Source organism: Coenobita brevimanus, chromosome 110 (assembly GCF_032717465.1).
Source record: "Coenobita brevimanus isolate Jiangsu-jjx chromosome 110, ASM3271746v2, whole genome shotgun sequence".
NCBI lineage: Eukaryota > Metazoa > Arthropoda > Malacostraca > Decapoda > Coenobitidae > Coenobita > Coenobita brevimanus.
In genome coordinates, this window is record NC_137063.1 from 24,407,164 (window position 1) to 24,421,196 (window position 14,033).

The following is a 14,033-nucleotide window of genomic DNA, read 5'->3' on the forward strand; positions in this document are numbered from 1 at the left end:
AGTAAGGCTGGTCACTCTCATCTTAAATGTCAGGATCAACAGCCTAGCCCCGGGCTCCTACGCTCCTCACGGGGCAACGTAGGATTGGATGATGGATGGATGGATATATATAAATATATATAATATATATATATATATATATATATATATATATATATATATATATATATATATATATATATATATAAATATATATATATATATATATATATATATATATATATATATATATATATATCTATCTATCTATATATCTATATATATATCTATATCTATATATCTATCTATCTATCTATTGCCAGACGCCTCAATCCCGTTTGGGGTGCCCACAAACAAATCGCCTCCAAGTCGCCCTGTACCCCTCCATTTAACTCCCATGCTCCAAACTCACACCCCCTCTCTCATATACCTCTCCACCCCATCCCTCCATCTCATCCTCGGCCTCCCCCTCCCTCTTCCCCCCTCCACCTCACTCACATACACTCTCTTCGTCAGTCTTTCACCCTCCATCCTCTCCACATGGCCAAACCACCTCAATGTGTTCCTCATAACGCTTCCTATCACATCCACATCCACACCACAACGCTCCTTTATATCCTCATTCGTCAGCCTGTCTCTCCACGTGACTCCACAGACTCCTCTTAAATAACTCATTTCCACTGCTCTCACTCTTGACTTGTGTCCTTCCAACAATGTCCAAGCTTCACTTCCGTACGTTAGAGTTGGTATCACAATACTGTCATTTAGTAACTTTTTCACTTCATTGCTCACTTCCCTGTTTCTTATCACTGCTTTCAAAGAACCAGCAACCTTTCTTCCCTGCTGTACCCTTTCAAGCACTTCACCCTCCAAACCTCCATCCTTACTCATCACACTACCCAAGTACTTAAACGTACTCACATTTTCCAATTCCTCACCATCCAACCTCGCTGTACATTCACTAACTTCACCTCTCTCAAGGACCATCACTTTACTCTTCCCTACATTCACCTTTAGATTCCATTTCTTACACACTCTCTCAAACTCATCCACTAAGCCTTGCAGCTCCCCTTCGTCTTCACTCTACAACACAGTATCATCTGCAAACAACAGTACAGGGAGTTTCCAAACACTATCCTCTCTCACCAGGGCACTCCAACATCCACTACCCTACCTTGTACCTCTTTTATTACCCCATCCATGTACAGATTGAACAACCATGGAGACATGACACATCCCTGTTTCAAACCAACTTTCAAAGAGAAAAATTCACTTAGTTCACCATCCACACGCACTGCAGCCTTCGCACCATCGTACATACTCTTCACAGCATTCAACAACTTCCCATCTACTCCATATATTATTAATACTTTCCACAATCCTTGTCTATCCACCCTGTCATATGCTTTCTCCAAATCCATGAAAGCTGCATACAACTTCTTTCCCTTCTCTAGATACTCTTCCACTAAAGATCTAAGAATGAATATCTGATCTACACAACCTCTTCCCTTCCTAAAGGCTCCCTGTTCTTCTCCAACTAATTTCTCTGTTCTTTCCCTAACTCTGTCAATAAGTACCCTACCATACACTTTTCCTATTACACTAAGAAGACAAATGCCCCTGTGAGTACCACACACTTCTTTTTCCCTTTTTCCTTTGTACAAGGGAATAATTATACCTGACTTCCAATCATCCAGGACTCTACCTTCCTCCCAGGCCAATCTGCACATCTTCCACATCCATTCTACTACTATCTGTCCCCCATGCTTCAGCATTTCACCACACACTCCTGGGGTTTTCCCCAATTTGACTTTCTTCATTGCTTCCATAATGTCTATCCTACTGATTTCTTCCTGTCTTCTCACCTCCCTCCTTCTCCCAGCCATTCCCCAGCCACTTATACTCGCATTACTTCCATCCTCCACGTTCAACAATTCCTTAAAGTGTTCTCTCCATCTGCTCACTTTTTCTCCCTTCTCCACTAGTAACCTACCATTTTTATCTTTCACTCTCCTGCTAACTTCACTGCCACCCTGTCTTACTCTCTTCACCTCTTTCCAGAACATTTTCTTACAGTCCCTCCACTTTACACTCAAATTCCTTCCAAATTCCTCATCCACTCTCTTCTTACTCTCTCTTACTAATCATTTCACCTCTCTCTTCCATTCTATATATAACTCTCTCTCTCTCGCCTCTCAACTTCTTCCACGCCTCTAATTTGCATCCATTCATTGTATGCTTTCTTCTTTTGTGCCACAGACTCTCACCTCTTCATTCCACCACGCTGTTCCTTGCACCCCCCTCCGTCTTCTCTTCACCTCACACACCACATCACATGCTGAACATTTCTTCTGTGAATATCCTGCACACACCTTCCACATCCCCCATCTGCTCCAATTCATATTTACCCAATCGTTCCTCTACTTCTCTCTTCTGCCTTGATGTCATCCTCTTGTAACCTTTCCACTCTCCTTGCAACTACTTCTTCCTGTCCTTCCCTTCTTCTATTTCTCCATCTTACTTGGATCTTGATTCTGGCCACCATCAAGTAGTGGTCAGAAAGTCCACTCCCCCAACCTCTATGAGCTCTTGCATCCATTACACATCTTCGTATCATTTCATCCACACACACATAATCAATCATTGCCTTCCTTTCATTCAGTTTACCATCCACCCTTCTCATCACTCGCCATGTATACCTGTGGATCATTTTGTGCCTGAAGAGGGTATTGGCTATCACCAACCCCCTCCCGGCACAAACGTCCACAAACTCACTGCCATTCTCATCTATCTCGGCAGGCACACCCCACTCACCAACTATTCCATCCACCTTCACATTCCCAACTTTACCATTCATATCACCGATCAGAAACACTCTCTCATTCCTTCCAAACTTTTCCATGCACAATTCCACATTTGTCCAGAACTCTTCTCTCACTCTGCTTGCACGATCTTGCGTTGGCGCATACACGCACACAATTGCCCAAGTTTGTATTTCAACTTTCAATCTTACCCACACAATCTTTGACCCAACTGATAGAAATGGAAGGTATCTAAATATATTTGCTGATGATGCAAAAATACAAAGGAGAATTACAGCTACAAGAAGAATTAAATAGGCTGCATGAATGGAGCAAAAGATGGCAAATGGAATTCAATGTGGACAAATGCCATGTATAGTAATTAAGTTTGGTAAAAGTGGAAAAGACCAAATTGGGATTGTAAGCTCAGAAGTTCAACCCTACACCTATCAGAAAAGAAGGACCTGGGAGTGATTATTAATAAAAGACTATTTCCAGCTAACAATATACAGTAAATAAGAAGGGAACATGCACGCACTGCTTGTTAATATGAGAACTGCACCGACATACATAAAAGAAGACATACTGAGAATGATAACATCACTCATAAAACCAACCCTGTATTATGCATCAGTGGTCTGGAATCCTCATCTCACAAAACACAAAGAGTGAAAAAGTACAAAGGGCCACTACAAGAGGGGTATCAAGCTTGAAGGATATATGCTATGAAGAAAGACTAGAAAAACCGAATCTTCCAACATTACAAGAGAGCAGGAACAGAGGAGACAAAATTACACTATATAACTGCATCTCAGGGAAAGAGAAAATAGACATCAAGGAGTACATAACCTATGGGAAGGTACCAGCAAGAGGACACTGCAAAAAAAACTGCATAAAATGAGAGGTGACAAAGACTTATGGAAATTCAGTTTCCCAAATGGGGCAACTGATCTGTGGAATGAACTAACGAAATTTAAGGATATGTATGAAAAAAATGGTTTCATGCACAGGACAGTACAAGCTTGACTAATTCCATATTTGCCGGAGTATAAGGCCGACCTCAGTATTAGACTACTCCCAATATTTCCATACAAAATGTGGGTTTAGAGGTATACTCTGTGCATATGACAATGCCCAACTCTTTAGACACTGGGAGCTTGCTGCCCCAGTAACACTAGTCCTTTATCACTCTTCCTACTAACCAGTTGCTAAGCAACTGAGCCGCTGGTTAAGATTTACTTTAAACCAGCTTCTTCTATGGGTTTTACAGGCTATCTAAGTTGCATGTGTCACCTCTGATATCAAAATGGGTTACACATTTAATATTCAAGTATAAACTCATACTGTATTAATCATGTTAGTGTGCATTTTATGCAACTGGTTAAAGGAAAGTTACATTTTATTAAAGTCATCACATCAACTGCCGGTGATTAAAAACCTTCAAAAGCAGTATCATCCATATCTGACATCATCAGTTTATCAACTTCATCCTAAGTTAGTGTCTGCAGCTGTCATAAGTATCAAACTGAATTCAAAGGCGTAGCTTCGGCATCAGCTTCCTCTTCCTCATCCGCCCACAAATTGTCATCTTCTATGCCATCCATTGAATTGGATATTCCAAATTTCTTGAAAGAGTTGATAACTGTTTTCACTGAAATATCATTCCATGCCTTGATAATAAAATCACAGCTCATCCAGACCTAACGTACACATATTCCCACCACCTGTATATGACCTTTTACCACCGATCATCCACTTGTTCCATTGCTCACAGATGAGGTCTCTGAATGGTTTATTCAGACAGCCATCAAGTGGCTGTAGGATTGAGGTTAATCCACCAGGAATAACACCAATGTCACTGTTGCTTATCACTGCTGGTAATAAGCCCTGCTTCAGATCTGGCAACCAAGAGCTCGGTGGTAAATAAACCAGCCAGTTGCAACCAAGACACAAAATGGTGTTCATGGCATGGGTTCAACAAGTTACTCGTCTTTCTTATGTCCTCATGGCTGTATCCATGGAGTTATTTTTTACAAAAATTTGCTTTCATATAGAAAACATGTTGTGTCTGATGATGATGCTACTAATTTCAACAGTATTCTGGGAAACGAGGGTCAAGGTAAGTGTTTGGCGATGTTCCCTATCACACCTATGGATCCCATAACCACAGGATGTAGAGGTTAGGATTTTATACCCGGTGTTTTGGTTGACCCCCAATTTTGGGCATTATTTTACAAGGTTCAAGAGTCGTCCTATACACCGGCAAATACGGTACTTCAGGGACATAATGGAAAACCAACTGAAAGAAAAGGTAGTGTTATAAAAGGAAAGAGAAACCTGGTAAGGGAAACAGTTGACAAGAAAAAACGTGTAGTTGTTTTGGGGGTTAACGAGGATTCAATGCCAGCCTGTCACATCAGAGAGAAGCAGGAAAACATGGTGACCAAAATGACAATAAAGGAAGTTCAAGAGACAGACGCAGCACTGGAGGAAGAAACTGAAGTGGTTCACGGGTTTGGAAAGCATGAAGAAGGAGGTGAGAGACAAATGAAAATCAAACTCAAGTTGCAGACTGCTGCTGAAAAAGTTATTGCAAGGTCATGGAAACTGGTTGAAAATGAGATGTTTAAGAAATTTGGATCAGGAAAGATATGAATGAGGAAGAAAGAGCCACAACAAGTGTATTTATGCAAAGAAGCCATGGAAAAAAAATGCAATGATAATAGAGCAGGAGATACAGAAATTTTACTGGAGAGTTTTGGATCTAAAGCTGAGAAAGTGATACAGGAATGCAGGTAGGGAGGAAGAATCATCTTAAAAGAAGTAAGTAAAGGGTGGAAAGTTTCATACACAAATGTTAATGGGTTGATATCTTCGCTTGAAGAGACTAATGACCACCTGAGGGTAAACAAGCCAGACATTATGGGATTGGTGGAGACTAAACTGAATGTCACAGAAGATACCACAGGAATTGGTAAAGGACACTACAATGTATAGAACAGAAACAGATTTGGAAAGAGGGGACGTGGAGTAATGATACTGGTGAGAAAAGAAATGATTGTGGACAAGGCTGAAAAGGGCGAGGATATGGCAGAGGTGCTAAAAAGGGTGATCAAGAAAGGTAATGGTGGAAAAAGGGACCACTCACTTGACGTAGTGCTGCCTTGGGTGTCTGCCCTTTCTGCTCCTCCATCCTTCTTGCTTTCCATCCTCTTCTGTCTTTCTTTCCTTCACTCTTTCCTCTTTCTTCTGCCTACAGGTGACTTTACACTCCCTCTCCTGTCTTTCTTTCCTTCATTCTTCCCTCTTCCTTCTGCCTATGGGTAACTCTACACTGTGTGACAAGCCAAATGGTTTCCTGCGCACCAGGAAACCATTTACTATGCTGGTTGGTAACCATAACACCAAATTATGGCACCTGGTGGTTTAGTGCGTAATTAAGGTGCTTCAATCAGATTGAACCAGTGCAGGTTTGTACCCAAGGGGTGGTTGGGGTTTATCACTCATGTAATGCCACTCAGGGATAAGTGAGGCTGGTCACTCTCATCTCAAATGTCAGGACCAACTTGCCTAGCCCCGGGTTCCTACGCTCCTCATGAGGGCGACACAGGATTGGATGATGGATCGATGGATGGAAAAAGGGACCTTGCAGTGGCTTATGTTCCACCCAAGACCAAAGCATAGACTAAGGGAGAATACGAAGAAATGTTTAGTGACAGCAATGAATGCTTGGAAAAATACATAAGTGGAAGTAGTGACATAGCAGTGATGGGAAATTTTATCTGTAAGGAAGTCTGCCTGGAAGACTGGTACACAGAAGGCAAAGAGGAGTCATGAAGAAGCAAACTGTTAAATATGGTAATGAGTAATGTCATGACAGTGGATTAGAGAGAATACAAGATTCTGAGGAAATGAAGAACCCTCTCAACTGGATCTACTACCTAAAAAAAAAAAAAACTGATATACAATTGCCCATTAGGAAAAGTGATCACATTCTCATCGAGTATATAATAAAAGATGAAAGTGACGTTGCAAGATCAGAATCATATAGAAATGGACAATATAATTACAGTATGGTATAGCTGACTTCGACAAGCTAAGAAAATACTTCACAGAAACTGACTGGAGAAAATTCAACAAGGCAAGAGGTACTCAAGAAAACTGAGATGGGATTTTACGGATATACAGGGATGCAACTGAGAGATATGTAATGAAGGTGAAGATCAAGGAGAGAAACAAGAAGGAGTGGTTTAACAAGAGATGTGAAGAAGCAAGAATGATAAGGGAAAAGGCTTGGAGAGGATGGAGAAGAACGGGAGGAAACAATCTATGGGAGAAATATAAACTGGAATGGAATGAATATGCAAGGATTCGAAGTGAACAAAAAAGAAATTGAGAAAAGAGTGTAATTGACGAATGCAAGGATGAACCAAAACTCGTCTACAGATATGTACACGGAATATTAACCCATACAATCCCACCGTTGGCATGGTGTCGAAAGTACAAAACGTCTCAAGTAATCCCAGCGACGTGATGATGCCGACAGCAAAATTCGAACGTTGTAGCTCGTCTCTAACTGCTTCAATCTAGCTAATTTTTTGCTAAAGAGTAGCTTAATGTATTGGCAACATTGTGCACAAGAACTTGTAGCACTGAGTTTGGTTCTGAGTGGCTGGGTAACATCAGTGTGCCACTGTCCATCACAGTGTTAGAATGTCGCAGAAGTCACGCCATTTTTCTGCCTCCCTGGGCTGCAGGAGGAGGTTGAAACTGTCACATGGACCCTCTGTCCCTTCATTTAGTGATTCTATAGAAGAGGAAGACCTGGATGACTCTTCTGGGGAGGAATATATGCCACTGGAGAAGGATATTGAGAATGGGGATTCTCCCATTCTCCTCCTCCGTTCTCTCTCATCCCGCCCAGCTAGGTGGGAAAACGTAGCTCACGGCTTGGGAAATTGGGCTAGAAACACGATGGACGTCCATCCAGCACTTATTTCTCCTATAAGGAGTACTTTTTTTTGCTTTTCCTTGATTTATATGTCCTTTTGGATTGTTTTATGCAATAAAATTTTTTTCCATTTTTGGTCTGGGATTGGGTGGGTATAAAATTGCAAAAATGCCCGGTATGATAAGGGTTAAAAAACAAGGAAGAGATATACAGACTGAAAGTACATGGAGTCGTCTACGAGGATCCAGGTGCACAGGTGGAAGTGATGAACAAATGTTTTCAGACTGTTCTTTTGAGCCAGTGAGTTTAGCGAAAATAACGACAGACCTAAGGACTTAGTGCTGGATGAAATACAAGTACGTATACGAGAAATAATGAAATTAAAAGGAAAAACAAGATGTTAAGAAAGCATCGGTACCAGATGGAGTGTCTAACCGGATTGGAAAAAAGCAAATCTGGTCCCCATATACATGGGGGGGAACAAGGAAGAGCCACTGAATTACAAGATGGTATCACTAACTAGTGTTGTTGCAAAAATCTGTGAGATCATTGTTAAAGACTGACAGATCAAAGACCTAGAAGGAACTAATACAAAAACAGACCATCAATTTGGTTTCTGAAGAGGAAGGTCATGTACTACAAACCTACTAAGCTTTTGCCCGAGTGATATATGGTATGCAGGAGAGGGACGGATGGACTGGTTATTAGGTCTGAAAGGCATCTCAAGGGTTGCCCATGAAGGGGGGTGCCGCCCATATGTAATTTTTCCCATTAGTTTATGTATTCACACAGTAAGTGAATTCCTAGTATGTGACATCCTCTGCCGCCCACACAGGCGCATATATGACTAGGGGGATGTACTGTATATGGATGGGGTTATAAAAGAAATGCAAGGTAGGGCAGTGGACATTGGAGTGACCCTGTTGAGAAAGGGCAGTGTTTGGAAACTCCCTGTACTGTTGTTTGCAGATGATACTGTGTTGTTAAATGATAACTAAGGGGAACTACAAGGCTTGGTGAATGAGTTTGGGAGAGTGTGTAAGAAACGGAATCTAAAGGTAAGTGTAGGGAAGAGTGAAGTTACGGCCTTTGAGAGAAGTGAAGTCAATGAATGTACTGTGAGGCTGGATGAGGAGGAAATGGAAAATGTGAGTGCATTTAAGCACTTGGGTAGTGTGTCGAGTAATTATGGAAATTTAGAGGGTGAAGTGCTTGAAAAAGCACAACAAGGAAGAAAGGTTGCCGGTACTTTGAAAGCAGTGATAAGGAATAGGGAAGTAAGCATGGAAGTAAAAAGGTCACTGCATGACAATACTGTGATACCTATCGAAGCAAAGTTTGGGAATTTGTTGGAAGGACAGAAGTCAAGAGTGAGGGCAGTGGAAGTGAGTTATCTGAGGGGAGCATGTGGAGTTACATGGAGAGACAGACTGACAAACCAAGAAGTGAAGGAGCGCTGTGATGTCGACGTGATAGAAAGCTTTAGGAGAAATACACTGAGGTAGTTTGGCCATGCGGAGAGGATGGAGATCGTGAAACTAATGAGAGTGTATGCTAGCGAGGTGGAGGGGGGAAAAGGAAGGAGGAGGCTGTGGAGGAGATGAAGGGATTGAGTGGAGAGGTATATGACAAAGGGGGGTGAGAGTTGGGATCAATGCAGTGAAGTGGCATTGGACGGGACGACATGAAGGCGATTTGTTTGTGGCCACCCCTTATGGGATTGAGGTGTCTGGCAATAGACAGATAGACAGACTTAAGTGGATGAAAGATTTTTTGGAGGATGAAGAGATAAGAACAGTCGTTATGGACCTGCAGTCGGATTGGTGTAAAGTAACTAGTGGTGTACCTCAAGGGTCAGTTTTGGGACCAGTCATGTTCCTGGTCTATGTAAATGATATGGTAGAAGGAATAGACAGTTATATAAGTCTATTTGCAGATGATGCTAAGCTATTAAGGAAAAAAAAAAAAAAAAAAAAAAAAAAAAAAAAAGACTGTAAACAGCTGCAAATGGACCATGATAAGATATCTGACTAGAGTCGAAGGTGGGAAATGCAATTTAATACAGTATGAAGAAATGTAAAGTACTGGAATTTGGAAAAAGTACAGAGACAAACAGGAAATTACAGAATGAAGAACGAATGGATTAGCAAAACTAAAGTAGAGAAAGACTTAGGGGTACTGTTCTCTGACAACCTTTAGCCAGAAAATCACATAATCAAGATCACCAGAGATACATATACTGTAATCTTTTGAGAAACATAAGAGTTGCATTTACTGATCTGGATGAAGAGATAATGAAAAAGTTGGTTGTATCAATGACCTGCCCAAGGCTGGAATATGCCACAGTGGTATGGTCACCACATAAAAAGAAGGATATAAGAAGGATTAAAAAAAAATACAAACAGCATCAATGAAGATGGTACCTGGCTTGAGAAAATTACCGTGTGAAGAACGACTGTTGAGACTAAATCTCCCAACCCCAGAAAAAAGAAGAATAAGGGGAGACCTAAGTAAGGCATACAGAGTAACCAAGGGAATGGACAAGCTTGACAGGGAGGACCTGTTTTTGTGGGACGAAAAAGAAAGGAGGGGTCACGGAAAAAAGTTGAAAAGGACTACATGCAAGAGAGACATCAAAGAAATACAGCTTCCCTTACAGAACAAGCATGGAATAACCTGGATAAAGAGGTGATAAATGCCAAGGATAATCATGATTTGAAAACCAAGCTGGACGTTAGTAGTTAAAGAGACAGGGCAGTACGAGCATAGCTCCTTTCCTGTAAATCATAACTAGGTAATCACACACACACAAAACTTCGTCATTAATGTTCCACTTACCTGCGCCAAGTGTGCATCTGCACTGTGGCCACCACCATTTGTAGCAGGAGGGGGTGGGTGTGTGGTCGCGGGAGGTCCTGGTGGGGGAAGCTGCCGGGTCTGTGAGGGCTCGCGGGACCGAGGGGTTCGTGCATCAACAACCTCATGAAGCTCTTGTACATAGTTCTTGGGAATCAGTCCAACCTACAAGAAAAAACTGTGGATTAAAACATCTAAATTATAAGGCTGTCCTACTCAAAGATAATATCATTACAGTTAGTTACTGAATAATCAGCATCTATTTCCACTCAGTTAGTAAAGAATCATCACCCACTTCCCCTTAAAACTTGATTATCCAGCTAGCTACAGCCAACCCTGCCCCATAAGGAGCACAGGGGCCCAGGGCTTGGCTACACAGTTTCAACATTTAAGCCAAAGGTGACCAATAATCCTGCTGTTTTTAATTTATCCAGAACTTGGTCCCCAACATCTTTTGACCTGCCAAAGTCTTCCACAGGATTATCCTTAATGTTTAACATCATTAAACTCAATCCCACATCATCTCTGAACATACTTGGGATTTCATTCTCTCCAGATTTATCATGGAAACATCATTTTACCTCACTTGTATAATCTGCTTCCATGAGAAGAGGTGTGCTAAGCTGACTCTGTGCCTTCTTTACCCCCACACAGCTGCTGAATTTATACAGAGGTTTTATTTGCCCCTGTGTAGAGTACAACTCTCATGTGTGGAGAGGCTCCCCACATACAGCTCTTCTTAACCCGTCACGTCCCGAGGTTTTCCGCACCTCCGACATCCCCCAGTCCCGAGGTATTTTCTATTTTTTTTTTTGGCTAAAACCTTCACTTTTGGTGAGAAACATCGAAAATTCATAGAGAAATCGCTCACCTGAGGTTTAAAGTGCCCAATCCAGGTAGGAGTTCCTCCTTACCTGAGTGGGTTTTCTAACATGCTGGCACCAAAGAAAACGAGTTCTATGGGAGGGTAACTATTTTATCCACTCATAAACGGTATTTATTTATTTACTTGGTACGAATGTATATGTAGTATGACAGTATATTGGTTTTCAAGCAGTAATAAAGGCATTATAAGCATTGTTTCACTCACTAACTAATCACCATACCTGACCTATTTTTGCCACACTACCTGATCATAATTTCTGGCTGTTTCTTCTTCTAATGCTATGTAAACATTGTCCTCCACATTGTCATCGATTGGGGAATCACTCTGGCCCTGAATAACTTTACTAGCCAGGTCACTGGTAACAGGTCCTTTGCCTAGACAATGTCTTGAGGGGGAGAGGGGGGAGGTTATGCAGTGTAAGGCATTGTCCCTGCTTGGTATCTTGTACAGGAATAGAGGAAGGTGTTCCGTGTATACATACGAAAAATCACGTGCGAAAATTGAAAATTGTGCAAATTAGCGACCTTGCAATTGCACGACGTACTGGTACGTCGCCGGGACTGGCAAATGCAAATCGTTGCAACGTACCCATACGTCGTCGGGATGGGGCGGGTTAACTGGGTGGAGTCAAAGGCTTTTCGTCTCAATAACTCTCCTCCTCTTATTGACTCCCTTCAACTTCTGTCTCTTCACCACACTGCAGCATTTATATTTTCAACTTCTGTCTCTTTACCACACTATCTATCTATCTATCTATTGCCAGACGCCTCAATCCCATTTGGGGTGCCCACAAACAAATCGCCTCCAAGTCGCCCTGTCCCCCGCCATTTCACTGCCCTGCTCCAAACTCACACCCCCCTCTCTCATATACCTCTCCACCCCATCCCTCCATCTCATCCTCGGCCTCCCCCTCCCTCTTCCCCCCTCCACCTCACTCACATACACTCTCTTCGTCAGTCTTTCACCCTCCATCCTCTCCACATGGCCAAACTACCTCAGTTGTTCCTCATAACGCTTCCTATCACATCCACATCCACACCACAACGCTCCTTTATATCCTCATTCGTCAGCCTGTCTCTCCGTGTGACTCCACAGGCTCCTCTTAAATAACTCATTTCCACTGCTCTCACTCTTGACTTGTGTCCTTCCAACAACGTCCAAGCTTCACTTCCATACATTAGAGTTGGTATCACAATACTGTCATGTAGTAACTGTTTCACTTCCATGCTCACTTCCCTGTTTCTTATCACTGCTTTCAAAGAACCAGCAACCTTTCTTCCCTGCTGTACCCTTTCAAGCACTTCACCCTCCAAACCTCCATCCTTACTCATCACACTACCCAAGTACTTAAACGTACTCACATTTTCCAATTCCTCACCATCCAACCTCGCTGTACATTCACTGACTTCACCTCTCTCAAAGACCATCATTTTACTCTTCCCTACATTCATCTTTAGATTCCGTTTCTTACACACTCTCCCAAACTCATCCACCAAGCCTAGCAGCTCCCCTTCGTCTTCACTCAACAACACAGTATCATCTGCAAACAACAGTACAGGGAGTTTCCAAACACTATCCTCTCTCACCAGGGCCACTACATCCACTACCCTACCTTGTACCTCTTTTATTACCCCATCCATGTACAGATTGAACAACCATGGAGACATGACACATCCCTATTTCAACCCAACTTTCAAAGAGAAAAATTCACTTAGTTCACCATCCACACGCACTGCAGCCTTCGCACCATCATACATACTCTTTACATACTCTTCACAGCATTCAACAACTTCCCATCTACTCCATATATTCTTAATACTTTCCACAAATCTTTTCTATCCACCCTGTCATATGCTTTCTCCAAATCCATGAAAGCTGCATACAACTTCTTTCCCTTCTCTAGAAACTTTTCCACTAAAGATCTAAGAATGAATATCTGATCTTCACAACCTCTTCCCTTCCTAAAGCCTCCCTATTCTTCTCCAACTAATTTCTCTGTTCTTTTTCTAACTCTGCCAGTAAGTATCCTACCATACACTTTTCCTATTATACTAAGAAGACAAATGCCCCTATGATTACCACACACTTCTTTTTCCCCTTTTCCTTTGTACAAGGGAATAATTATACCTGACTTCCAATCCTCTGGGACTCTACCTTCCTCCCAGGCCAATCTGCACATCTTCCACATCCATTCTACTACTATCTCTCCCCCATGCTTCAGCATTTCACGAAACACTCCATCAATTCCTGGGGCTTTCCCCGATTTAACTTTCTTCATTGCTTCCACAACTTCTATCCTACTGATTTCTTCCTGTCTTCTCACCTCCCTCCTTCTCCCACCCATTCCCCAGCCACTTATACTCGCATTACTTCCATCCTCTATGTTCAGCAATTCCTTAAAGTGTTCTCTCCATCTGCTCACTTTTTCTCCCTTCTCCACTAGTAATCTACCATTTTTATCTTTCACTCCCCTGCTAACTTCACTTCCACCCTGTCTTACTCTTTTCACCTCATTCCAGAACATTTTCTTAGAGTCCCTCCACTTTACACTCAAATTCCT

At 42.0% G+C, this 14,033-nt stretch overlaps 1 protein-coding gene across 1 annotated transcript in view; it reads right to left on the reverse strand.

Annotated features, from left to right (window-relative positions):
- Positions 1-14,033, reverse strand: part of dock (SH2/SH3 adaptor protein dock) — a 340,556-nt gene that overhangs the window by 79,800 nt on the left and 246,723 nt on the right. Inside the window, exon 5 of the mRNA XM_080286156.1 lies at positions 10,570-10,752. Coding sequence (XP_080142282.1) covers positions 10,570-10,752 — 183 coding nt within the window. The remainder of the gene's footprint in view (positions 1-10,569; positions 10,753-14,033) is intronic.